General features: G+C 37.8%; 2 protein-coding genes across 2 annotated transcripts; both read right to left on the reverse strand.

The window, feature by feature from the left end:
• Window positions 1-406: 406 nt before the first annotated feature.
• LOC116255152 (2-succinylbenzoate--CoA ligase, chloroplastic/peroxisomal) lies at window positions 407-11296 on the reverse strand. The gene is made up of 10 exons (XM_031630917.2): window positions 10979-11296; window positions 10378-10450; window positions 9778-9934; window positions 9199-9294; window positions 7108-7205; window positions 5906-6099; window positions 4826-4944; window positions 3610-4013; window positions 1215-1432; window positions 407-737 (listed from the first exon to the last, which is right to left on the reverse strand). Exons 1-10 carry the CDS (start codon window positions 11173-11175, stop codon window positions 608-610), a joined length of 1686 nt encoding a protein of 561 aa, XP_031486777.1. The 5' UTR covers window positions 11176-11296; the 3' UTR covers window positions 407-607.
• A 1569-nt stretch (window positions 11297-12865) lies between these two features.
• LOC116253936 (protein IN2-1 homolog B-like) lies at window positions 12866-19113 on the reverse strand. Its single transcript, XM_031628937.2, has 10 exons — window positions 18951-19113; window positions 17528-17599; window positions 17345-17405; window positions 16803-16889; window positions 16102-16200; window positions 15906-16014; window positions 15715-15791; window positions 14148-14255; window positions 13213-13293; window positions 12866-13115 (listed from the first exon to the last, which is right to left on the reverse strand). Exons 1-10 carry the CDS (start codon window positions 18959-18961, stop codon window positions 13107-13109), a joined length of 714 nt encoding a protein of 237 aa, XP_031484797.1. The 5' UTR covers window positions 18962-19113; the 3' UTR covers window positions 12866-13106.
• Between the last annotated feature and the right edge of the window lie 8268 nt (window positions 19114-27381).

Raw genomic sequence — 27381 nt, forward strand, 5'->3', positions numbered from 1 at the left:
CATCTGTGGCCTGGAAATGTTTCACTCAAGTTCAAAAGTCTTAGCAGGGGTGTGACTTTCTGTTCTATGTGGAGAATGAGGAGCTACTTGCCCTGGCACTTGAAAACAGGAAGCAGCATATTCGGGGGAGGTGTCAAGCACCAGTCTACGGAAGACTAATGGATCTTTTCTTTCTACTCTATGGGCGAGGCACCGTTATTGGAGCCAGTCCTCTAGAACGTCTGTGTTCAAGGTTGTGGCAACTCAGGTTATCCTTCATCAAGGGATAATGTAACCTGGTGGAAATAGGTTGTTTTCAGTCATTAGTCATGTCCAGTACCCTGCCTTAATCCTATTTCAGCAGATGGACATATTTAGAAGTGTGAAAAAATGAGACAGTGTACAGGTAAACTTTTCAATGTTACCAATGGTGACCATATATGGGCAATCTTGGGCGGGTAAACTTTTCAGTGAATCATAATACAATAAATAACTTGTGATCTTTACATGAAAGAATTGGGAAAGGGGAAAATACATCTCCATAGCAGCTAATAACATGATAAAATTTTGGGCCAGAAGCTCTGAGAGACTGTAGGCTTGTGGTATTGGCGGAACTTGTGTCCATTATTTATAGATTGCTATGCAGTGCTTGCAGGTGAGCCATGGCTTCTTCTTTCACCTTGTCTCTCATCAGCTTCCCACTTGAGGTCGATGGGAACGATTTCTTCCAAGGAATGAAGATCTTTGGAATTTTGAATCTGTAAACAAAAACAAGCTTTTTTTTATTCGTCTTGTTACAGCTCGGCTTCTATTGAAAAAAGAATGGCAGAGTGCCCTTTATGAAGTGACATTCTTCTTGGTCCAACCACTAAAATCATGTTCTGTCATCTGTGGCTTTTCTATGAAATGATGGCTATTTTACTGTTCTCTAACAATATCGAGTATGCTCAGGTCCTATTGCAATGCCCATTTACAGACAGTTAAAGTTTATGTGCTAGGCATCCACAACTGCTTCATTGAGTGGCACCCGCCTCAAAACCTTGATGCAAGTAATAAACATTATTTGCATTTTATGTACTTTATAAATAATTGAACAGAAGCATGATACAACATCCTACTCGAAGGATTATTTGATATAGAATGCATGCTTTCAAGGATTATTTTCGCTGTTTCTAGTAGCATAGAATGCAGGCTTTCATGCATGAGTTCATGGCTCAACATGAGCAGAAATTTACCCAGAAAGATGCATCCGCTTGCAGTGAGACTGCAAAATTTTGCACGATAGATTTTGCGATTTCACATCTGGGGACAAAAAACTTGAATTCCCGTCGATCCAATTCCACTCTGTTTTAACTCTGATGCATGCAGCCACTGCCTCTGACAACCGAGTGTCTGGAATTCCAACAATGACACTTTCCAAAATTCCTGGATGCTGCAATAATACTGCCTCCACCTGATGTATGCAAGCAAAAGAAAAAGAACAAAATGTAAGAACCTAACAGCCAGTTCTCATGTGGGTGTTGAGTGTTAAAAGTGCACAAGTCTCAGCTTTAATTTATTGATCACTGAAGCCCTGGTTTTGATCTTTATCCATTTGCTTACTTTAGAATTTATCATAATTCTATTCTGCGGCATTCTGTTGGTGATGGTGAAGTGCAAGTTAGGTTGGAGTATTCAGAGTGGCCTCTTCAACCTCTCTTTGTACAAATTTGAAACCAATAACTCAACGTAAGCCAAAAGACAAGGCTTGTTTAAATTTTAAAATCACTACACAGTAGCACATACACACAATAGCACACGCACAGTAGACACGAATGCCTGCTCACAATGTGAACAAAAGTCACACAAGACAAAAAAATAAGCCAAGTCATATGGGTATGGGTACTGGTACGACGATGCAGTATGGGTACGGCAATACCAGAAGATGCGGCTATGAAGATACAATGATATGCATATATAATATATACAAAAAATCCCAAAAGATTCATGGAATTATTAAAAAGAAAAACGGTTTAATGCATTTTGGATCAGGTCTGATATATGTATACACAAACACACAAAGCCCACAAAAGATTCATGCATTTTATTAAAAATAAAAAGGATTTAATGTTTTTTGGATCGGATGACCCAGACCCCGTCCAAAACTTACCAAGATGTGTCCCCATTCCCATTATCAGTGTGTTGACATGGTACAGTACCAATCTGCTGTATCCATGTGAGATTAAAAATAAGTCTTCTGTTAATCTCACAAAGTGTTCAGAGAATCATGCATCAGAAGGAGGAAATCCCTCCTTTATATACACAAAGATGAAGGTGGCCTAGCTGTTGGGCGAAGCCCCAGTGTTTATAAAACTAGCTATTGCGACTGGTCAACAGCCAGTCCAGCTGGGTCATTGATGCAGTGATTAGAGGGTTAACTCTAATCCCCACAGAAGAATAACCAAACAATAACAAAATGCAAAGAACGAAGGAAAACTGAATAGAGCAAAGGAATATACTGAAATAAACAAAATTAGGGTTTTCTTAATCATCAACTAATCCGAAATGAACCACATGTCCCTTTAAATAGATTTTGTAACTACATTGGATCTTGGATCCACAATCAAGATAAAAGGTCCAAGCTTGACCTAATAAATAGAAACAAAAAGGGAACCAAAGAAATAAAGCAAAGCAATATCAATCCAAACTAAATATGATCTAGATGGATAGCCCTCGCATCAGTTATGGTCCATTCTTAATCACAACTAAAAATGGATCAATTTTCAGAAGATGTGGGTGGAGGAACACGGCCGTACACACACATAGGCCGTACATACACATATATGACAAAAAATAATTTCATACAACTATAAGCAACAAAAAGAAATAAATATGAAAAGATGAAACCCAGACAAGCATAGGAGAGTCCCTTCTTGCCCTGTGAATGTATACACATTAAAAGAATCCTGAAAATTAGACATCTTTCAACATGGTCAAAGTTGACCAACTACAGAAAATCATGGACTTGGCGTTGGGTGCGTTGACCGCACCTGACATGGTCAACATCATGTCCCAGACGTGTCCAGGGTTGCATGCACATCCAGGCATGTGGACATGGGTACCTCAACTTAACCAGGTGTTTGTGTTACTTAGCATATAAAATTATTATTATATGTACACCATATACACAATATATATACATATAGATAATAGAAAAATTGACAGCTAATAACCCAACACAAGCGGCAAAAGGAATGTCTGAAATCATTAGACAATAGTATACAGACTAAGCACAAAAGGCCACTCACAATGTGCACAAAGGCACACAAGAAGTTTTCTTTTCTTCCTTTTTTTTCCTTTTCTTAAGCACAAGGTTTAGATTATGCCAATATGCATGCCCACGTATATTGGGTTGACAGCCTTCAAATTGAAGGCCTTTACTCAACCACCTAGACAGGCGTCCAGAGATCTTATTACAAATATAACTGTTATATTTGTAAGTACATGATTGTTTTTCAATTTTAAATATGAAAATATCTTCACATATTTTACAGATAAAAAAGTTATCAACTTATTGAGAGGCTCTCTTACCAAGAAGATATAATATTTGAATTAGTGACCAGCTTCTTCTAAATATGAAGATAGAATTACCTCCTCAGGATAAATATTCTCTCCACCACTCTTGATCCGGTCCTTACTTCGCCCTTGAAGCCATAAGTTACCATAATCATCCACCCAACCAATGTCACCTGTTTCCAGCCAACCACACTTGCAAAAGACAGGACTCAGGTTATCTGGTGCATTGCACCAGTACCCATCCATCACATGCATTCCTCTTGTTAGTATGCTTCCCGCAACAAAAGAATTGACCAGCTTTCCGTTTTTCCTTATCTGTATTTCAACATGTGGTGGTGGTTTCCCAACACAAATACCACTAGGACCTGGAACTGTTTGGCCTGTGTCACTAGAAAAGTCATGAGGACTAGCAGAAGTGCCTTGCTTCTCTGGGTTGTATAAGGTCATGAATGTTATCGAGGAGCATGCTTCTGTCATACCTACAAAACACAGAAAATACCAGGTTGAGATGAATTCAAATTCCCTCACATGGGTTCCAATGTTTGTGTGTGTGTGTGTGTGTGAGAGAGAGAGAGAGAGGTCTGGCCTCTCTATTTCGCATGTGGATCAAGTATGAGCCATATTACTTTTTGATGCTGCATATCACTATTTCTGGTTTTGTAAATCAAATTATAAAATGTGATTTCTGTAGCTTGTTTACCGGAGTCTGTCCATTAGTTGAAGAGTTTCTCATGTTAAGACAAGTTCTTAATATGACCTACAGCTATGCTGCACAAAATGTTTGCAATGGAACGTTAATCTCGTTTTCCATTTTTCCAAGCCAGAGCTTGTTTTATGAAAAAATCGATATTAATCAACACAAATGTGTATACTGGACTAAATCAAAGACCTATAAAATGTGACTTTTTCTGCTCTAGTCGTAAATAGTTGATCAACATGTAACTCAGGGTGGGCATGCACCACCCCAACTATAGATCTTCAATATTAGATTCCTGTCAGCAGTTGGCAATGCCCACTCTGGTTCTAGATCAACCTCTGGTTTGACTCCATGTGGGTGGAATGGCTTCAGTTAATCTTTGCTCAGATGAGATATGATCAGTTAACAAATTAATGTAATCGAAGGTAGACTTTCAATAATAGATCCATGTCCATCCTGATCCTATATCCAAGCCTGCTTTGGGTCCATTTACTAACTATGCTCAGATACGATATAATCAATTAAACAGATTAACATTACATCTTTTCTGTTCCTTTCAACTGCCTATCCTTTTAAAGAATGGGGCACACATACCATAGGCAGAGAGAAGCTTTGCATTGGGAAATGCCTGCGAGGCCTTCTGACACAGCTCCTGGGACAACCTTCCACCACCATTGAGTATCCTCCTCACACTTCCCCCAATTCTTAGATTTCTAATCAACATCATGTCAAGGAACAATAGTCACAATATTTGCCAAATGCCAAGGAACTTAAAGACTGACATATTTGGATCCTGGACATTCAAGAATATAATTTCTTGCTTTTCCTTTTGAGAAGCAAAAAAACCAAGTTCTCTAATATTGGACTTTGCCAACTTAAACGATGCATGATCTCATGCCTTGTAATCTTTTTGTCCAGCCAGGAAACTCTCTTATTTACGTGCAAAAGAGTTACTTAAAGTCACAAATTTGGACAACATCTTGCCAGGCAAAGGGGGAATGTGCATTTACTCATTCATAGGAAATAATATATTAGGACCTTTATCTCTTTTTTGTCAAAAATACAATGCCTGGAAGTCTCGAATTTTTTTTTTCTAGGCAAGTTGCATTTAGGGCCTTAGGCAGATACTTCCCAATTTATGCCAGGAAAATGCATTGTAACCAGGTAAGACAGTTAGTACCTGGGAAGAAGATCTATGATAGAAAAATTGACATAAGTTACTAAAATAAGATATGCACATGAACGCATCTTAGTTGCTTTTCTTTAAATGCAATCCTTATGGTCAACCAAAAGTTATGAGGACTTCTCAGGAAGAACAGACTTCAAAATTCTTCTTAGGGAAAAATTGGAAAATCGGTATATCTGGAAACACAAAAAATAGATGAAAACTTTTAAATGTAACATGTCCGAAAATCATGGGCATGCTTAACATATTCAGGTTTTCTTTTGACGAATAGTGAGAAATTCACTTTGTCAGCTATACTTGCAGCCACACAAACAGTGAAAATAGAATCAGGTTTCATGTATGTGAATGAGAAATTTAACACCCAAACAAGAGTCCTAGGAATTGGGATCATGCAATTCAGTTTCGGGTCATGAACTTGCCAATTCAGCAAACCTAATTGCCCACGAGATTATCCTGGGCTGATGCATCATTTTCAGACAGAAAATTACCCAGAGAAAGAGACCAAGTCAGCCATCATTGCAGGCACAGTGATAAAGGAAGTCACAGAATGCTGTTCAATGAATTGAAAGGCTAATTCTGCAGAGAATTTGGGCATGACCACATGGCAGGCCCCAACCATTAACATTGCCAATGCTGAGGAAATGCCACCAATGTGGCAGAGGGGAGCTGTATGAAGATACACCTGCACAAGCACACAAGAAATGCATATTTCAGAATATTCACAGAATTAGGTTACCAAAAGGTTCTCTCCACCTACTGCTGTAAACAAGCTGAGTGAAGCATGCTTAGTGTATTTGAGCTTCACTATTTTGAAAGTGAGCCTGGCCTAAAAGACATTGTGCCGAGAGAGCCGGAGTTTGAGCCAGCATGTTATCATTTACAGTACATTAAGCTCTATGAACCTGGCTCAGAATTGTTCAGAAAACTTCTGAACTCTAAGCTCATACTTTGCCAAAACAAAAACAGGACAACAGACAATAAGTTGCTTTACATCAAATATATAGCATATATGGTCAATGATACATCAAGTGTTAGTTAATGAGTTTATTTGACTCAAGCTAAATTTTGCATTTATAATTCCTATTTGGCTTACCAAGCCACTTTTCGTGAATATGAACATTCTCTGTAAATGCTGAGATGAGCCAAAACACAAGGCGCTTTTTACATCTAAAGCTTGTGTGCATGAAAGTAGATGACTGTATGAATAAGCCACGAACTCAAAGAATTCCTGGGATTAGCAACCTTGAAAGGTCATTTGATGGCCTTTTTTTTTGTGAAAAAAAAAATATGCGTACAAAAGGATAATATTTTCGAGAAAAATAGTCAAAACCCCACAATGCTGACTTTTTTCATAAAACTGTACCCTTCCCTTCATAACTATTAGTGCTGACGATAAGGGAAAAAGGGAAAGAGAGAAAGAACAAGGAAAGAGGGTAAGAACAATTATCAATTGATTCTATTGACCCTGATCCATGAATAAATATAGATGACATAAACAATTACAAGACAGACTATACTTTTTTCAGGATTTTCAATTTTCTAAAGCAGACTGAAGATGCATATCAAATATTTCTTTCAACATATTCCCAAAGATCATGTCCGCAAATCAAACATCTCCTTATTAACCATTGTATCCCGAAAATCTTAAGAGGAATATGAAAAAGAGAACTGAAGAACATAAAAGGCTTACATCATCCTCATTGTAGCCAACAACAGCAAGCTTGGCCAGAGACTGAACCACTAAAGCTGCATGGCTTAATGCAACTCCTTTTGGCCTTCCTGTTGTCCCTGAGAACGACGAAGTATAATTACAATATGCCATAAATAATTTTGCACTTTTATGGACGACGTCACATGTTTTTCCATAATATTTTCAAAGGATAGTTTTTTTGGAATACATTAATTTGTAAAAAGGTTGTGCTTAATCATAACAAAGACAAAAACCATAACTTTGTATGCTGTTTCGCTGAAAATTAGTTGACAAATTCAATCATGAACTTTACCATGTCAGCTTTTGTGTCCCTGTTTGTACGCCGCGAATTGTAGTAGCCCAAGTTCATGAATTTCAGGGTTCACAATAGGTACATGTTGAATTATTGGACTTGGATCCGCCCATGGTGGGCAGGATCTAGACGCGCTCAAATGAAGGGACGGCTGCATGCGGCAACCTTCCCCATGCTCATCCAAATGTGTGTTGGTTTCATATACGGAAAACGAAGGACCAAATCATAGAAGGTCAGCAGAAGGAAGAGATGACAGAAGCAATGATGATTATCTGTTCATCTTTTCAATATTTTTTTTAATGCGATGAGGATTATGGAATCAGAGTTCTCTCCGTTTGTGAGAAACTCGTCCCTGAATCCCTGTCGAGCCATCAGGAGCCGATCTCCTCAACGTAACCTCCAGTGCAAGTTCAAAGGATCTTCTTCCTCCGCTGCAAACTGAGATATGAATCCTCGAACTTGAATTTAGATATTGTTTCCAGAAATGACATATATTTACGATAATAGCATCACAGCCATTTTCACAGGCGGCTCTGGTGGTGCGCGGGTCTCCGGCCAGGACTAATTTCTATTCTGTCGCCCTTCGCCCACAGCACAGAAGGTTATCCATCCTGCTATGGCCGTCGAAGGACTGTTCGCCGACGAAGGTTGTTCACCTCCTTCTTCGTACGTAAAGATGGAGAAAGGTGAAGGGCCAAACACGTACTTGAGTAGATGTCCACCAGAATCTGTCGCCGGTGGCTGAGTCCTCTCTTGCTGGCTGCAATGACGGCGGAGCAACATGGGCTGCCGCAGACGGAATGTGTCTGGCCGGTTGTTTCTCTGTTCGATCCGGACGTCGCTTTGTATCCGTTGCGAGACAGAGAAGAACACCGTCTTCCGGCCGATCGCCGGCCCCTAGCAGGACAGCGTCCACGACCTTCGCCTTCTTCTGCCCGCTCTTCCCCACAGTCCAAACACAGACGAGCCGAAGGCGGCCACGAGAGCTATCCATCCTACGCTGCACGAAGCAGGCATCATAATGGTGCCTCCCTTCCCTGAGTCGGGAGGACACGGCAGTGGCCGTTGCGCTACCTAAGGACGTTAGGGGCAGGGAGAAGGCTCAGTGGCGGAGGGAGAGATCTTCTACCTCCCGCCGGCCGCCACCTCGAGCAGAGAACGGCAATGGTGGCCTCCTTCCCCTTTCTTGGCGTGTCACAAATACGGCAGGCTCTGGGCCTGCGATGGCCGGTGGAGGAAGAGACCCCTCCCTCCTCCCGATTATTGCCGGCCGGCGGCAGGCGGTCATGCGGGGCCCCTCCAATCCTGCAGTTCCTTCTCCTGTGAACAGCAAGAAGAGCACAAGGCGCCCATGGAGGCCACGCCCTCCCGCGCACTCTTTTTTATTCACGTACTACTGGCTTTTGGATACAAAGTAGCGTCGAGTCCAAATTTGTTTCGTATTCATCGGCTCACATTTTTTAACGAGATCCAGATCTTGGCATGTTAGTTTTTTCAGATCAGATCCATTTTCTGATGCAGATCTTATTACATGCTGCATTAGGTCCCTGTTCTGCAAACTTTAAGATCGTGTTTGATTCCCCACGGATCTCGTGGATCTCAACCATCATCATGTGTGAGCGGAAGAATGTTGGATTTCTTGGATTTAGATCCACGAGTAATGTTTGTTTAAGAAAAATGTTTGATAATTGAAAATATCAAACAAGACAAACAGTGGGTCGCACAGACATGTATAGTTTTGATAGATATTAAACTAAATAACGGAAATGAAATCTTACCTGACGTGAAGCATATTATGGCAATAGACTTGGGCGACCATTGGAAGTCGAATATCGACACTTCTTGTGACTCCGGAACACACCTGGCAATAATTCCTTTGGAGAAGAAAAATTAGTCCACTAGATTGGTATAAGGTCATCTATGCCATGTCAACAAGAACTAGAGATGTTAATTGATCAGATTCGAATTGAACATACTTTTAACAATATCCATGTTTGGATTGGATTTGAATATGAATGAACAAAAATCATACCTGAATCCAAATCTAAAATTTGGCCATTGATATTCAAATCAGAATTTGAACTGGATCAGGCAGATTTTCAGAAAGCAATAGTATTATTATTAATTTTTTTTTTTTTTTGAAATCCAAAGTTTTAGCCATTAAAAGAGAGGGATACTTATATGAAACCAAACCCTATTAAGATTGTAAGCAGTTATCTTTTCCTAAATCAGAAGCGAATCCAGCTGCGGATTCAAATATAGAATTATTATAGATTCCACTGCTTTGATGCGATTCGTTTGGATATCCATTCTAAATCCAATCCATTAACATGGCTAAGGGAAGTGGAGATACGTACCATGTGTTTGGATATTGACGGAAGGATCAATGGAGAGGTGGAACCTCACAGAGGGAATGCTGCCCCAAAGCTTTGGTGCCCATGACTTGCACTGCTCATCCACCACTAAAATGGCTGGACTTGCCGACTCCATGGCCGCTTTGACTTCTTCCAGGCTCTGTCCACGGAGAAATTTGATTAACTTGTAGTTAATTGGATGAGTATGAAGAGTATTTCATCCTACTGTTTAACAAGATGTTCAAAACCCCGACTCTTTCTCCATCTCTTAAAGCCCAAACCTTGCTACTGACATTTGAACAAGAGACATGCTGCCTACCAGCCCCTCATCCAAACCATTGTATCGACTATCAACCCCCTTGAGATTCTTACTTTTAGTTAAATTTCATATGAAATTGGCATCTTATCAACAATAAGATTTCATTTCTTACCAAATCTGGCACATCTGATTTTATGGGTATCAAAATATGTTCACATGTATTTTTGTTTAATCTTTGAATCAAGATGTAGCTGAGTTATGTTAATTAAGCAATACCTCACTAGTCAATTTTGGTGAGAGGAAATTAAAAGCGAAGAACATATATAAAGTAAAATAAATGTTACCCATCTATAGTTAAGGGGAGCAACAATTCCACCAACAAATGTGATAGCCAACATCCACTCCAGATAGAAGTCACTGCATATACACATAATAGACACATAAATAGATGTATCTGCGTTTAGAAGTAGAGATGTCAATGGATTAATATATTCGAATCTTCATATGTATTTTATCGGATAGTTAAATATTTCTTATTTGAATTCATATTTGAATAGAAATGAAGAGAGGTCTACGTACCATATCCAAATTCATATTCACAATTCAGTGAAACGGAGCTTTCTATGTAAAAAGTTAGAAAATTGAAGCCCATATTAATGTTAAACGAATAGATATTCCCTTAAATTGAATTTATTTTTTTTTAATTGCAATAATTTTTCATCAAAAATTACATCTAACAATAACAGGTTGAAATTCGCTTTATAAAGAAAAGAACACGTATTATCTTCAACAAAAAATTTGCAAGAGGCCCTGCCTCTGAGATTCACGATAAGGGACACGTTCGCCATTTTTTAATTTGTTCACGAGGAGCATTATGAACCTCACAAGTCACAGCTCCGGCGCTACCGAGGCAACAGAAGAAAGGCGATGGGGAGAGTGACCAACCTGTTGAGTGCTGCAACTGCAACCACTTCTCCGGGCCTCAAGCCAAGCTCCGTCAGCCCTCCGGCGATGGCGAGCACCTCTGTCACCAACTCCTTGCCGGTTTTGCGCCGGCCCTCGCACTCGCTGACCGGAGAGTCCCGCCGGAAAGTCGAAATCCGTCCCAGGCACTGGCATATGTGTGCTCTGTAGCCTGTCATTGTTTGAGAATCCCGATTTTAGCTCTCCAGAGGATCGAGTCGTCTATAGAGCGAGAGAGAGAGAGGTGTCATGATGAACGGTGTACGATTTGACTGGAAATCTCCTACGAAGATGAGGAGGATTGGAATTGTCTCGAATAAAACGAGGAGCAGAGAACGGGTCGGGTCATGGGGTGTACGGGTCAGATTTAGTTTGCAACAACCACCCCTACAACAAAAGTCGAATTTAGAAACAGCTTATGAACAACATAGTATCAATCTTTAGAAAATTTGACAAATACAATGCAAATATCACATCAATACAAACAGGAACACAGCAATCAATAGCTTATGTTTGTATGAAAGAGTTCGCATTAATTACAATAACTTGATCAATGCCTCATGACATTGTGATCCAATGAAACAAAATTGAGTGAAAATAAATCTTTGTTGTTGTTCGGCTGTGTGACATATATATATATATCTCACAGCCTTAAGGAGAAGGCTTTACTCACTCATATTGCACTAGATTGGAACACGGTATTGGACTGCACAAGAGATTGAAATTATGTTCATGTTTTTGTTTGGATAGTGAGGCATCCCTGGTCCCTTCAACCCAACTGCCTAGAGGAGCTGGTTTACCACTAGGTGACCCTAATGGTGTGACAATGATATTGCAGCACCAATTTGAGATATTTTTATTCTTAATTTATGTGGATCGCTTAGTGAAAATATATTTTGTTCTGCCTATGCATTGTGCCCACATGGTTTTTTATTGATGCTCGCCACAATGATCATGTTTGTAGTCAATAGATTGCCAATGTTTTATTAACCATATAACTTTTGCTATAAGTAGATCATCCCCCTTTTTTGTGGCATGAACGGTTCGACTCATGGGTGATATTCATGAGTCTCTTTATTCGTTTGTTTTAATGTAATGGTATATCTATTTTGCTGTCATACTCAAAATAAATTGACTTCTTCTTTCTATCTCTATTGATGACTTTTGGATTGACTCCTTCAGCTTTGGAATGGACCTTCAGCTTCAGAATGGACTGACATTGACAATCTAAGCACTGGGCAGAATCTAGGTTTTGTGGATTTCATGTTGGTTGAGTCTTAGTATATTCATGTGAGGCTCTAAAGAGGTGACTTGAAATAGTGTTTTGTTAATTTTGGGTTTGTTTTTATTAATCATCATTGTGGTTTAACTTTATATATTTAATATTTATTTCCATTGTGAGAAAAAAAAATTGTGTCAAAACTTGGGTCGTGACAATGTTTGGTTCATGTTGGCTTACTTGAAGAAGTTTCCATTGCTGAGGCTGTTAGAGACCCAAAATGCGGTGCAGCAAATACTTGGGACCTAGTTCGCCTTGTGTCTCCTGTGGCAGGCGTTGTTAGGATTCCCAAAGGCAATGACTTTGTGTTGGACAGCAAACGAGATATCTGTCAGTAAATTATGCTATCTCGTTTTCAATGGGCACTCGATCACAATCCGATTTTCATGGGGTGCGAAACTCCCGTTTCAAAAAAAAAAAAAAAAAAAAAAAAGATTTCTAGATTGTTCAATCCTTGAAAATTGAAAAAAAGCTTAAATTTGCACAAATTTTCGGAAGAAAACAGCAGCAAGGATCCACCAATGCTGTTTTTGGTATCTCTGGAATCTGAGCGTCATATTGATGGGATTAAATTGGATGGGTAGTCATCCTTCAACCAAGTAAAACTCGTTAAATCCACAAAGTTCTCCAAGGCTACAATGGTTCAGATGGTATTGTTGTTCTGCTAATTTATTTCTTTTATTCAAGTCCAGTAAGCACCAGAGTGGCACCAAGACGTCAACCATAAAGTATAAAGTAGCAAAGATTATGGCTACAGGTTTCTAAGCTCCAATATCATTTCCTCTCCGTATATAGAGCATTTCTCCAACCACCAACTTCCATAACCTAAGCTCATTTTGCCTGCACAGACAAACCATGCATATAAATATACACACTCACCAAAGGAGAAGCAGATTATATACGAAATATAATGGACATATGAGGAGAAGCAGCACACCCCAAAACGAGTCCTAAGGACATGCAACAGCTCTTCTGGATCTTGTTTGGTCTGCTTATAGGCATCTATCTTGTTCAACTCCTGCACCAAACAATTCAGACTCAAAATTCAGATCCAAGTGAAAGAGAGGAATTATGAGTAAGCTAAAAGCCTGAAACTAGATTTAAAAAGAGTGATGAAGAATAGAAGACTGTGGTATCATAAGCAGGTCTGGTCAGAATATTAAATGAGAATGTTATAAGTTGTAGATCAAACTATAACGGCTGAAGTTATTATTTGAGATCAAAGGTCATGTTTTGAATGATATAGGGATATAGATAAGAGAGTTCTGTGGTGGTAAGCCGTTTGTAAATGTTCATGTAACTAAATACTTATGATCACACATATACCGTTCATACTATACGTATACACATTATAATTCATATCCTTGAGAAATGAAGAACGAGAGATGAATCAAGAGATAATTTACTTTTCCCTAGCCTGTAGATTGTCTTGGAGACATGAAAGTAATGAAGAAACGCGTCAACAAAGGAAGAAATTTCTCATGCATGAGTGCAGTAAAAGCAACATTATACATAAGGCTGGGCACTAGGCCGGGTCAGGCTGGCCCGAGGCTCGACAAGCCAGACTCGGGCAGGCCCAAAACCCTTACCAGCAGACCAAGGCCCGGCATGTTTAGTTATCAACCTGGACCCGACTGTCAATTTCATGGCCGTCAAGTACCCAAGAGAGCCAGCTATGTCCCTTGTTCACCAAGTTTTAAGTTTCCCAACCTTTAAAGATTACTAATCAAATTCTTCAGATAATTGCATAAAATAAAGAAAGCCAGCTTATGATCATTATCACTAGAAACTAAAGTAGTAATAGAAGGCAATGCATAGAGAAGGTCAAAACATAGAATGGAGAATCTGAAAGGACTTGTTTTGCTGCCATACCTCAATCCACAACGCCAGCTTAGGCCTTCCTTCAGTGATATCATAGTTCTTTATGTTGGAGAAAACCAGATGGAACCTTTCAATGAATGGCGCATATGCTATATCAACCTGACAAATGTGCACGAATCAGTCAGGACATGTGAAGGAAAACAAAAGTATATTTTCTATAATAAAAAGCTTGCTGCCTTTTCAAGCTACCCTTTCTGGTCAAAAGGGTGGAATAAGGGCAGGCTCCTGTTACAACTGAATACAAGTCCAAAATACTAAATTGGACAAAGACACATATCTCCAGTTACAAATGAACCCAAAACCAAAATATATCGTTTAGCACTAGATCCAATAGAAAATGATTAAACACGCATTATTTATATCTAAAAAACATTTCAATTGGTTTCTTTAATTTGGATCCAGTTCACATTATTGATTTGAGTCTTATCAGTATCCAAACCCAATTTGGGTGCATGTGGGTAACCGCCACATTGATCTAGTTTGAGAATAACAGGTTGCATTCAAATTGAATACCTTCAAATAATTTGGCTGTCAGCAGCCCTATGTCATTTGTGTCTCTACAACCATTATCCAGCCCTATGTCATTTGTTTGTCTCTACAACCAGTATCCAGCCCTATGTCATTTGTGTGTCTCCACAACCATTATCCAGCCCTATGTCATTTGTGTGTCTCTACAACCATTATCTGCCACTGGTTAGCCTGAATCTTAACATCTCCAGAAACTTTTAACAATACACACACACACACACATATAGAAACTAGAAACACATACTTCTTAACATGATCATGCAATTTGCCCGCTGTAGAAACTAGAAACACATACTTCTTAACTGTATTGACTGCTGCAAATTAGTAGACACTTGACTGGTTCCAGGTTTACATTTTGAACTAATCTGATTATGCAGGTAACCAGCTCAATGCAAGCTATTTCCGTGCAGCTGTGCATGAAATGCTTTAACAATAGTAACCTAGAAAGAATATTAGGTTCAGAATGTTTTTTTTTTTGTCCAGGGATTCAATAATTATTGCTGCACATAACATAGTTTCTCCAAATCACAAACAAGATTAACTGAAACAATTTAACTACCATAGACAGGTGAACTTGTACACTACAAATACAACTGCGACCCATGCTTTTTGCAATAATCACTGTATTCCACAATTCTGAAAGGCAATACTAGAAGATGCATTCGACAGGCACCAAACTAAGGTCAACAAGCTAAAACCAGACTGCAGTATTATATCAACAAACTGCAATTTTGAACGTTTGTACTTCAGATTGTGGTTTATTTGCAGCCAACCAACATGTAACTACATTTCTTTTTTTTACTAAAAGAGAGATCTATAGTATTAGCCACTCACGAGTAGCCATATGGCACAAAGTGATCTGCCAACGTTTTCTTCTATAAAATATGCTCTGGATTGTATTTCAATGAATGATGAACAGAAAACCACAATTCAGGGCTTTTGACATATATTTCAGCACTCATATGATATGATACCCATAAATTTGACATACTTTTGCATCAAAAGGTTATTTTCAGATTAAAATCTTTACCAGGCTAAATCTTCCAAGGAAAAATGGGCCATCATCGAACCTCGAAAGAGCATTCTCCAAGTAATCAAAAACAGGATCTAAAAAAATCATCGACAAAATAAAAAATTATAAGCAGGCATGAGCATTAGGAACAGAACTTGCTAAACAGTTCATCTCAAAAACATTGAAAGGAAGATCGAAGTTCAACTAACCAACATCCTTCTTCCAGTCTCCAGTACTGGAAAAGGATGCATACACAGTCTTATTGCAAGCATCAGTATAAGCAAGCAACTCTTCAGCAAATACTTCTTTGGCTGAGTCCTAAACATTAGAAAAATGGGCAATTAAAATAGTTAAATTTCAAAAGAAGGAATGACTTTGTTTAGTAACTATAAGCTGAATACATACCGCAGGAAGAATTTCAGGTCCTTCAAAATGGGCTTCAATATACTTCAACAAATCTAAACTCTCCCCAGAGACTTTATTATTATGCTCTAGTGCAGGTACCTATTAAAAGAGACACATACATAAAATAATGCAAAAAGATTTACAGGGGGCAGAAACTCATAATCAGCTCATCAAGAAAACTAAATGATTTTAATGGAATTATAACTTACAAGAAATTGCTCCCATTCTAGGAAACAAAGATGCAGAAGAAATTTCTCCTATTCTAGGAAACAAATATGCAGACAACAAACACTATAAATGACTTTACCATGTTAAGGTCAATACGTAGACAAGAACATGAGACACTCAGCTAGTCACTAGCAATGAACTCTATCCAAAAACAAAAGTACTGCAGGCACAGATTCAAACTCCTTTACATACATTGGAAATTTTCAGGAGTCTGTTTCTAGGTTTCCAGTATGATGATCATAATCACATGGTTTGATTTGCAATGAATATTTGTATATATGTATTCTGCTGTAGCACACAAGAAAATAAATGAAAGACAATAGCAAGTTTTCTAGATATTAGGAAAAGGACTGCAGAAAACAAGAAATATTATACACCAGTGCACGATATGCTCACTAGTTCCTGAAACCTCTATAACATAGCTCTAGGTAGCAACTGCCTGACATCAACTAACTGATGACAAAGTTCAGTACCTTATTTGTTGGATACACCTTTTCTTTGTACCAGGCAGGCCTATTCTGAAGATCAATTGGAACCAGCTTGATTGTGTCCTGCAATCCCTGCATAACAGTAGAAATGGGACGCTACAAACTCAATATCCAAGAGACATAAATGCAGAGAGAGAGGGGCATGTTTGAGTTTCAATTTGAGTGGGAATGAGAGTGGGGGAAACAGGGAGTAATGATATCATGGTATATGAGCACCCATCTATTCAGTAGGAAAACTAAATGCTTCTGAACACAATGTTTTCCCATCAAAATAACCTGGTAGGACCTTCTGCAGCCAAAAAACCTCTCTCTCAAAAAATAATTATAGTTCCATCAGAAAAATAATTTAGTAAATATTTATTGCAAGGAAAAAAGGGAACCATAGAAAACCCAGCTGTTGCCTAGGTCATCATCAACTTATCGGGCCTGGCATTAGCACAAGCCATAAAACAGTTTATTCACCAAATCTGTAACTTTGATGAACGTGAAACCAATTGGCTTAAAAAGCAATTGGAGTAAGTACTGACCTTGTAGTTTCTAGCAATCCAGACACGCTGTGCATAGGGGCAAACATAAGATATGTACAATCTGATAAAAGCCAAATAAAACTCGTTATATTGCACATATTTTAAGCTGGATGCAGCCTATTCAGTTTCCATATAAATGCCAACATGTTCTTTCAGCAAAAAGTATATATATAATTGGCATACCTCGTGGTTCCATCAAAAATAGAAGGTGGTTCAGATGTGGAATCCAGAGCAGGAGGCAGTGTTGTTTGGAACCTACAATGCAGCATATATATGACCAATAAACATAGTACTGCTAAAAAGATAAACACAGATGAGACCGACATGGAAAATATTGGTATTGGAACTGCATCATTTACTGGCCATTACAGTGATTCAGGCTATATCGGCCAATATGAATCAGGTCATTTCAGCATATTTCTTACTTTTTCTATTTTAAAAATAACTGGAAACGCATTTAAACTGACTAAAAGATGGAAAAAGATAAAATGTTCAATAACGTAGCAAACTGTATAGCTTCAGTGACTCGATGATACTAAATGATATTCACAAAACTAGGTGAGATACACATATTGTGTATATGTAACCAGTGCCATTTTTGGACTGAATTTTTTAACCCCAGTTTTCTCACCTACTCTCTCACACACCTTTTCTCTCCACATTATTATTTTTCTTTTTCTTTTTTTCTTCTCTACAACCTCAACCAGTCTTCCCACCTATGGATTGCGGGATCCTAGGGAGAACAGTAAATCTGAAAGCTCCCAATATACATATGCGTGTGTGTGTGTGTGGAAAATTATGATAAGCATGCAAGTGCGATATGCTCTATCTGAATAGCACAGTAGTCAATATGTTCCTAACAATATGAAGGTGGTCTCCATGTTTGAACTTTGAAAACATAAATTTAGTGGTCACATTTTTCGATGTGTCCATACTCCTTATTTTATATAAGTTTTAAACTCATGGTTAGAGCTTTTTCAGTACATAATCTTATCCATGCATCGAACAGGCATGATTTTTCTTTTTGCAAGTTCCTAGGTTTTTTTAAACACGTAGCACAATCATGTTCTTACTTCTTATCACATGAATTTAGTAAAATACGAGTTTTCAATTTTTTGTTCCCCTGGGTAGTACAAGAATATCTGTTCCATTGCTTGCTTTTTCAAAAATAAGAAACCAAGAAACAACCTCCAAACTGTTCGAATCATGATTGTGAACAGACCATCTATTGAGCAAATCATGAGGAGCAGATCATTTTGCCCCGTGTGCTTTAATTCCAAAAAAAATCGGAACTACTTACTCAGAAAAATGCGGCAAAACTTAGGAAATTTCGTTGCACGTTTGGACTGCAAATTTCCTATCAAGCCTACTTGTCTAGATAATCGAACTGTGTACCGAACACCCAGTATACGCATACATAGCTACATATATTCTAAAAAGAATCAAACGAAGATAAAAAGAATGAAAAAAACAATAACAACTGGTCAAGGGTCATCCCTAGCAGCCTGAAGGAATGGAAATTAGTTAAGAGAATATCGGACACAAGATCAGTCAACCAAGAAGTGCTTAAACAAAAGGAAATGCAGAAGTGGGTAATGAAGCTTACGCTGAGGCCATCGCCAGAAATCGGGATTTGGGACGTAGCCGGAAACCTGGAGGCGGTGGTTGCGACGTTCTGGCGAGCAATTCCCATGTCGGAATATTAAATATAAATATAAGTGGTTGGTAAGCAATGGGACACCGGCACTCTCATGGACTTTCACTCCCCTTTGATTTTTGGGAAATGTTCTTTTGTGGTCCTTCGTCGAAAAGTTGATTCGTTTTATAAAGTTTTCAATTAAATGTTTATATCAGGCGACCGTTTGGCGGTTGGCGTATTAATGAATCTACCTTAAATATCAGAATAGATTCATGAAAGAATAAAAATCCAAGATAAATTCATGAATTATATTAATGAATCTACCCTAAATATTGAAATAGATTCATGCATAACTTAGTCAAAATTACAAAACACGTTTCCTTGCTTAACAGGATGTCAAATGCATGGCCACAATTTTCCTTGATTCTAACACGCTAAAAGTTGTTTTTCTCAAGAAAAGACAAATCTTGACAGATTTTTCAACAATTTAAGGAAATCTTAAAAGTAAGATGCAAAAAATGCAACAATAAAAAAGGTAATAATAGAAAATGCAAAAAAAAAACATGAAAAAACACGTTTTCTTAGGTTCTGTTTGTTTTAAAAAATACCAGTCTTTTTAAATGTTATACGGTTGATCTATTCAGTATAAAACGGTTTTTTTTAGAAAAACCATGTTGAATGTACCATTATTAGTCCGGTAAAATAGTTGCTTATTTGAATTCGAATTTGAAACCATATCTGAATTTGATTCTTAAAATTGCAATTAAATCAGACCTAAATCCAACTTTGCTGATAGATATGATACATTTTAGGCATTGGATGGTGAAGTTAAGATTCGGTTTCAAATATTGAATCGGATGTCTCTATGCAAAGAAATTAACTTCTGAATATTATATAGGCGAAAAAAAGGCAATTGGGACCAAAATTTGTTTTTCTTATACAAAAATTTCCAAATTACATGCATCAGCCCATAGGCCCTGATATTAGCCAATACATAAATAAAAAAATTAATTTGATAGAATTTATAATATTAGCCAAAACAATTTTTACAACATGGGTTGTTAACACAAGATATTTTAAGTCTAATTCTCGACATTAGTATGTGAAATTAGGTTGCAAATGGTTCATCTTTCAAATCTTTAAAAGCATCAATTTCAATTTCTTGTATTGTAAAAATAGGGTCACCAGTGCAAGTTAAGTGCCCTGAATAGTACTTTGAGACTAGACTTGTGCATGAGACCAGCCTGATGTTCAAAACCCAAGTTTAGGTCCAGCCTAGTCCGGTTATAATAAAAAAAATATTTTTTTAATATAAAATATTTTTTAATATAAAATATATATTATTAATAAAATAAAAATAATATTAAAAATTATTGGACCAAATCGGGCCCGTCAGGCCGATCCAGGCTGTTTTTTTTTTTTTTTAACCGGGTATTAGATACATGTTGGGTACCTAGCCCAATGCCAAAGTCGACGTGAAACACCAAAAGCCGACCTTGTACCTTATTGACATGAGCAGTTAGGTGGGGGTTTCTGCTAGGTAGTGGGGCCTTCCTCGTTCACCCAAAAATTGGGGCGAGAATCAAATGTGACATGCATTAAATCTGATCCATTTGCAGCCAAGCTTGAAACCGCTTTCGAAGCGTGACAGCCACCAGTGTGTATCGGCCAGACATTGGGCCGTAAATGATTCCGATTCAGATTTGGATTCTGTTCAGAATTTGATTTGGATGTAAATATAAAACAGATTCAAATTTTGAAACCGGATTTCGGATCAAATTCATATGTAACTTTTCTTTGTTCGTATTTGGATTCAAATATATGTATATCAAAAAAAAAATGGATACTATTAAATCCGACTCTGATCCATTGAGTCATTGACATCCCTAGATATATAAACTAAACAACTATAGCAAGTCCGTGCAAACTCAATAAGCTATAGAATGGAAAGAGCACGTATACAATGTTCTTCACATTTTCCTCACGGGAAGAGTCGCAGGCCCAAGGACCGCCTCCATGATCACTTCATAATGGCTTGTTAGTCCGAAATATTGTCTTAAAAATATATGTTTCAAAAAGTGGAAACATCTTAGTGCTTGAGATGGACAACGCGAGCTCGACTCGTTAAAGCTCTGCTTATGAACGAGTTCGAGCTGAGTCATTTGCTTAACGAGTTGAGCTTAAGTTCATGAATCGACTCGTTCAAATAATCGAGTTGAGTTCGAGTTCACTAAACTCGAATTGTTAAAACTCGACTCGGCTCGAAAATGATGTGTATCAATCTTTTAAATATCCGACTCGTTTTTTAAATTAAAAAACCGGTATATTTACGTTAATTGTTCGTGTAAGTTTTTACAAAAGCTCATTCAAGTTTGTCGAGTCTTAATCAAGTTGAGCTCGATTTATGGCAAAGTAATAGTTCACATATTCAAATGACTTTCTCGAGCCTTAATCGAGTCGAGCTCGAGCTCAACAAGTAACTGCTGAGTCTAGCTATTCTCGAGTTCGAGTTCGAGGCTTCATTAGTCGAGCTGAGCTCGAGCTGGCTGAACTCGGGCTCGGCTAGGCTCATGTTCACCCCTAAGATTGATGATGTAGCTAGTGAGGTAAAACTGAAGCACATCAATTTCAAACTTGGCCAAACTCAAGGTGGAACAGAATTCAAGATCGTGGACTCGAACTTAGGACTAGGCATCAGGCCGGCTTAATAAGAAGTTGGGATTGGCCTGACCTAGGCCGCAGCCCACTCGGCCTGAGTGCCCGAAACCTGGGTCTGAGATCTGAGCTCATTAAAATAAAAAATATTTTAAATACAATTAATTTGCGTAAGTGTACTAACTTTCTATCCGCATTTATGATTTTGCATAATTTTTTGAAAGAAATTTCTATTCACTCCAGATTCTTGGACATGCATCGTTGTAATCTAGCCCTTAAGGTTACAACTGTGAATGAGTTGCCAATGCACCCATAAAATTTAATTATGTAACACGGTTCAAAATTTGTATGTCAAGAAGAATATCATTTTAATGGGAACAGAATATACAATGCAAATCGAAATAACGTTTCAGAGTTTTAGATTGCGAGGTTTTTATTGAGTATAATACAACAAGTTTGAAAAATATGAAAAAAATTATATTTTTTAAAAATTTAAAATCTAAAAATTGAAGAAAAATAAAATAAGTGAGAAAGTAATAACACAAACATAAAAGACAAGTAGATTTGCAACAAATAAAAAACAGAAAATGAAAAAAACAGTTTGACATTAAAAAAATAAAAAATGAAAAAAAGTGATAAAAACACGAAAAAAACGTGTTAAAAATTCATTAAAAATACATTTATTTCAGTTTTAACGTTTTTTTCAAAAAAACGTTTTTCTTTTTAAGTTTTAAACCATTTTCTCGCGTTTTTTTTCAAAAATATACGGCATATGAGGCCATCACTAAATTTTCATTTAGTTGTGCTTGATAAATGGCGACCAAAGTGCGATGTTATATAAGGAATGTTTAGATCCACAAGCCCATATTTGGATATGTGACAAATCTAAACAGTGGCCATGTTTTCAATTTTCCACATTGGTTGCAGGGTTTAGCTTGCACTTTGTCAGCAACAAAGTGAAAGTATTCACTCAAATACTCATTTATCAAGCGGCCATTACAAAACTCATCTCATAGTGTGAAGAGAGGGGAATGGTCGATGAGCCGAGAGAAAGTTACAGTGCACCGGGGCGCGCACCGTGTGCAGTGAAGAAGGGAAGAACATTTTGGTAACATCTTTTTACTTTTTTTTTTTTCATTTTCAATTTTTTTTTAAATATGAACTAAAAGTATTTTAGTAATTAACCATACTGGCACACAAAAAATCATGCATCATATTATGATGTATATATATGACCAAGCCGGTACCTCTCCCATTTTTCTCTTTTCTTTTTTTACTCTAACATCTGCATCGGGGCCGCACACGAGATCTATGGAATAAGTCTATACATTATGACCGACTTTATATATATATATATATATATATATATATATATATATATATATATATATATATATAGAGAGAGAGAGAGAGAGAGAGAGAGAGAGAGAGAGAACATGTGTACGTCCTCAGGCATAGATAGACTTAGGAGGCATGTTGGAAGTAGCCAATTGGGGATGCCTTTGATGAAATTGCCTTTAATCAAGGAAGTGCAAGTACCATTTATGAGCAGAGCAGCTAATGCGTAGCAAGTGGGTTGGGCCATGGATGCCCTCCCAACAACAGGCAGAGCCCTTAATTATATCTGCCTTACTTATCCCATCCTCTTCATTCTGTACTGGATCTTCTCACCTCTTCCCATGACAATAATACTTGTATGCACAAGTACCTTCTTTCTCTCTCTCTCTCTCTTTTTCTCTCTTTCCACCTCCTCTTATTTTGATTGTATATTTAGTCTTTTTGCTTATGACCTCCTCTTATTTGGATTGTATATTTCGTCTTTTTGCTTTTGCGTTTGTTATTGTAACTGAGGGACTTCTTGTCCCCAAATTTTGGTATTGTTCCCATTTAATCGTCTCTCTCTCTCTCTCTCTCTCTATCATCACCATGATCAATTGGCACTGCAATTTTTTCTTGCACTAAGGCAGTTGCAATATGCGGCGCTGCCCAATGAAGGAGACCTTATGCATTGGAACATATAAATCAAGAAATGCGGGAACCAAAAATTTCTAGCTAAGGGGCAATCTTAGTTCAAATTTCAAACTTAAAAGGGCACTCGTATGTAAAAACAGTAAAAAAGAATGAAAAATCGATACTTGAATCAAACAAGTTTTATAGGCTGGTGTGGGCAACTGCCCCACAATGGCCACAACGTAGTTCCGCCTCCGGTGCAGACTTAGTGCTTCAGCTAAACCAGTCCTGAATTGGAAAAAAAAAATACTATAATGCTTATTTCTTAGAAAATTTCATTTGAGAATTTTAAAAAATAATTGTAAATAAAAACGTTAAAATTTAAATAAATGGTAGATGACACATGGCACCTTTGTATTGGTTGATGAATGAAATCAGTTTGGCACCAATTCAAGCCGGCTGATTGGGACACTGCCGGTTGGATCTCCTACCTGCAGGGACCCAGCAGCGTAAAGCTCTGGGCAAGGCTGATCTTGGGCCTCTGGCTAGGATGTGGAATAAAATTAGTCCATTTGCACAAGTAATTAATGACATTCGGAAGAACATGATATCTTCAATACTCGCCAGATTTCGACAATCCATTATTAATGCAGCAATGGCCCTCACGAGAAGATGCGATTGTGTAGCCCAACTGGGTGAGACATGCAGTGCTATAAAGCGGGTTGCTGTGCTTAAACCCTCGATTAGGGGTGAACAATGAGTTAAGTTACTCGAGCTTGATAGCTCGACTCGTTAAAGTCGGCTCGTGAATGCGTTCGAGCCGAGTCATTTGCTTAATGAGTCAAGCTCGAGTTCACGAGTCGACTCGTTCAAATAATGGAGCTGAGTTCGAGCTCAACACGTAACTGCTAAGTCGAACTCGAGCCTATCGAGATTTTCGAGCCTTAATCAAGTCGATATATTCAAACCAGTTTACGGGTTATTCGAGTCGTGTTCGAGCTCAACACATATGGATAAATGTCAATTCTATTCAAACGAGTTTGTCGAGCTTTAATTCAGTCGAGCTCAAGCTCAACACGTAACGATGAATATCAATTCTATTCAAACGAATTTGTCGAGCCTTAATCGAGTCGAGCTCGAGCTCAACACATAATTGCTGAGTCGAGCTCGAGGTTTTATTGGTTGAGCCGAGGTCGAGCTGACTGAACTCAGGCTCGATTCGGCTCATGTTCACCCCTAGTTACGACATCTCTTTCGAGTGGTAGACTTCATAAACTGTCCACCCACCCTAAAAAAAAAGAAAAAAAAAAACATGAAAATGCAATTGTGCTAAAATACTAAAAATAAAAAAAATAAAATTAATTCTTAAGAAATTTGACATGGAAGATGCTCAAGTTTTGGTGGTACAACGAAACTGCCCACTTAAGTTTGAGTTTCCTTCTTTTTCACCACACAAAAGCATGAATTTATGTCATTTAAGTAGTTTTATGTAGGAATTAAGAAACTGAATTAAGCTAGGTGTGTTTAAGTAATCATTCTAAAATTTGAGGGTGAACTTGTAGGATTTTCTTTTAAGTAATAGCTTCCATTTCCAAGAAATGATGGTTCCTTGTTGGTTTCTAATTATTTAGAAGTTTTCCCATTCTTAGCTCTCAGACAAACCATAAAGTCCAATTATCACATAATTTTGAATTCGATGCAGATTATTTAGAGGCAAGCAAAGTTGGCTCAAGAAGAAAACAAAACACCCACATGATTGAAGACACAACTTGAGATCAAACTTGTGTTTCTCATAGACAACTAAGAGGCTGGACTTGAAGTCCCTGAAATTCAAGCACCACCCCTTCTTTAAGGGCATTTTTTTTTTTCAAAAAAAAAAAAAAACTTTTTTACTTATCCAACTTGGTCCTTATAGGTAGGCTCCTTTTGCCTTTTTCACTTCTCTTAATTTGGGGGCATTTTAGTCTTTTGGATTTGATTGGACTCAAACTGTTAAACAATGAGTCTAAAAAGAAGAAGAACACTTTGTTTTACAACATTAGTATTGTGAAACAAGGAATTCACTTTTTGACCCGAGCCAATACTAGACTTATACAAATCGAGCTCAAGTTATTTTTTTGTTTCTAATTGAGCAAAAAGAATATTTCATCGTACCACCCAATAAGAACCGAAGCTTTTACCCTTCCCTTTATCATTGCAGGGTGTCAAACTACTTTCGATGTCTCGTAATGATGCCTTCACTATGCTTTAACTTATATTATAGCTCTGTTTGAATGGCTCTGTCTTAGCTACTAAGAGTCTTCCAACCAATGGCGGAGCCAGGATTTTTCATCCATGAAACACTTGTGTAAGTGACACAACTTTTGGTGTGGGCACTACATATAAAGTTAGAGTCATAACAATGTGAAGTTAACACATTACAATCAAATTTTTGATGGGCTGGCGTGGGCAGTAGCCCACCCTAAGCAACAAATGCTACTATTCCTAACCCCAAACTTACTTTTTTTTCTGTCTTTTTTTGTTTTGAAAATGTGTTGTGCATTGGATCTGCACTCTTTCCAAGCAAATATAAAATGGAAATCTATAAACCCTGAAGAGATTGAGAGGCTTTCATAAAAAAATGTTAAATTTATCAAACCAGACCTAAAAGTTAGCTGGAAGGAGCCTCATCTGCATGCTTCCTGGTAGCCCATCACTTGGGCCATGTGTTTCTGCTACAAGACAAAATGTCCAATCAAGAAACCTGCCCTTGGATGCCTTTACTGACAGTTCAAAATCATGGCATCTAAAATCTTTGTCGCCCACAAGGGGTTTGATAATATGTGCATAATTGTACAAATAAGATATTATATGGATTTTTGGTGTCAATGGATTTGGATATGGACTTGGGTCTGCATTCTTATGACAAATATCAGCAAAAAATACTAATTAAACGAAGGAAAATAATTATAAAAAAGTTCAAATGAACTTTAGGCAAGAAAGAACAACCCGAAGGTAGGGCTGCACACACGAGTGGAGTCGAACATGCTCGAACTCAACTCGACAATACAGCATCGAGCTCGAGCTTGACACGTTTAACTCGTTAAATCAGTTAAGCCATTTGGTTGCTATTCATTTAACCATTCTCTCATTATATTTCAGCACTCATTACGTAGTCGAGTTGAGTCAAGTTTAAATGAGTTGAATTCTTACAAACCCTTCAACATCTTGAGCATTCATTTGAACTCGAGCTCATCGTAAATGCTGCTATATAAGTTGAAAACCCTAATCATGTGACTTTGAATCATGAACGTGACCCTTGTAAAGTCTGAAGTAAATGGTTTGGGGCCTTGGGCTCGTTCAAATCTATGTTTGACATGTTCAACCTAATCAGATCTCACCTAATTATATGGAGATTCAGACGCAGATTCAGATTTGAATCTATAAACTAAATCCAAACCCACATAATCCGGTTGGGTCCATGTTGGACCTCAGATTCCTTTTTTGGATCTGTTATCTAATCTGTTACCAGTTGTCAGTTTGGTTAGTACTTGGATCTTTCTTTCTTGACTGAGTCCAATTGAAATGGTACTCATTTTGGATCTCTAATCGGATATTTTTTATTCCTGGATATCCCCACCAGCTCTACATATAGCTTCTAAACCTTAGGTTATAGACCACATATAACTTTTGCTTGTGCAAATGAGTGCCACCACTTATGTAATGCCATGAAGCTGTATGCCTTACAAACTTTGTGGGTGCTCACTAGGCTATAGTACAATTGGTGGGACTTGGGGTATTTTTTACTCGAATA

This window comes from Nymphaea colorata, chromosome 5 (genome assembly GCF_008831285.2).
Source record: "Nymphaea colorata isolate Beijing-Zhang1983 chromosome 5, ASM883128v2, whole genome shotgun sequence".
Classification (NCBI taxonomy): Eukaryota; Viridiplantae; Streptophyta; class Magnoliopsida; order Nymphaeales; family Nymphaeaceae; genus Nymphaea; species Nymphaea colorata.

Bases quoted from the DNA above. Each gene is read 5' to 3' on its own strand.
- LOC116255152 (XM_031630917.2), bottom strand. From the start codon at position 11,175: ATGACAGGCTACAGAGCACACATATGCCAGTGCCTGGGACGGATTTCG. The intron at 9,295-9,777 runs GTACGTATCTCC...TCTTCTCCAAAG, and splicing joins CGTCAATATCCAAACACATG to GAATTATTGCCAGGTGTGTT. The intron at 7,206-9,198 runs GTAAGATTTCAT...CGTCGTTCTCAG, and splicing joins CATAATATGCTTCACGTCAG to GGACAACAGGAAGGCCAAAA.
- LOC116253936 (XM_031628937.2), bottom strand. The intron at 17,406-17,527 runs GTATGCCAATTA...GGCTTTTATCAG, and splicing joins ATTTTTGATGGAACCACGAG to ATTGTACATATCTTATGTTT. The intron at 16,890-17,344 runs GTCAGTACTTAC...ACTGTTATGCAG, and splicing joins GGATTGCTAGAAACTACAAG to GGATTGCAGGACACAATCAA.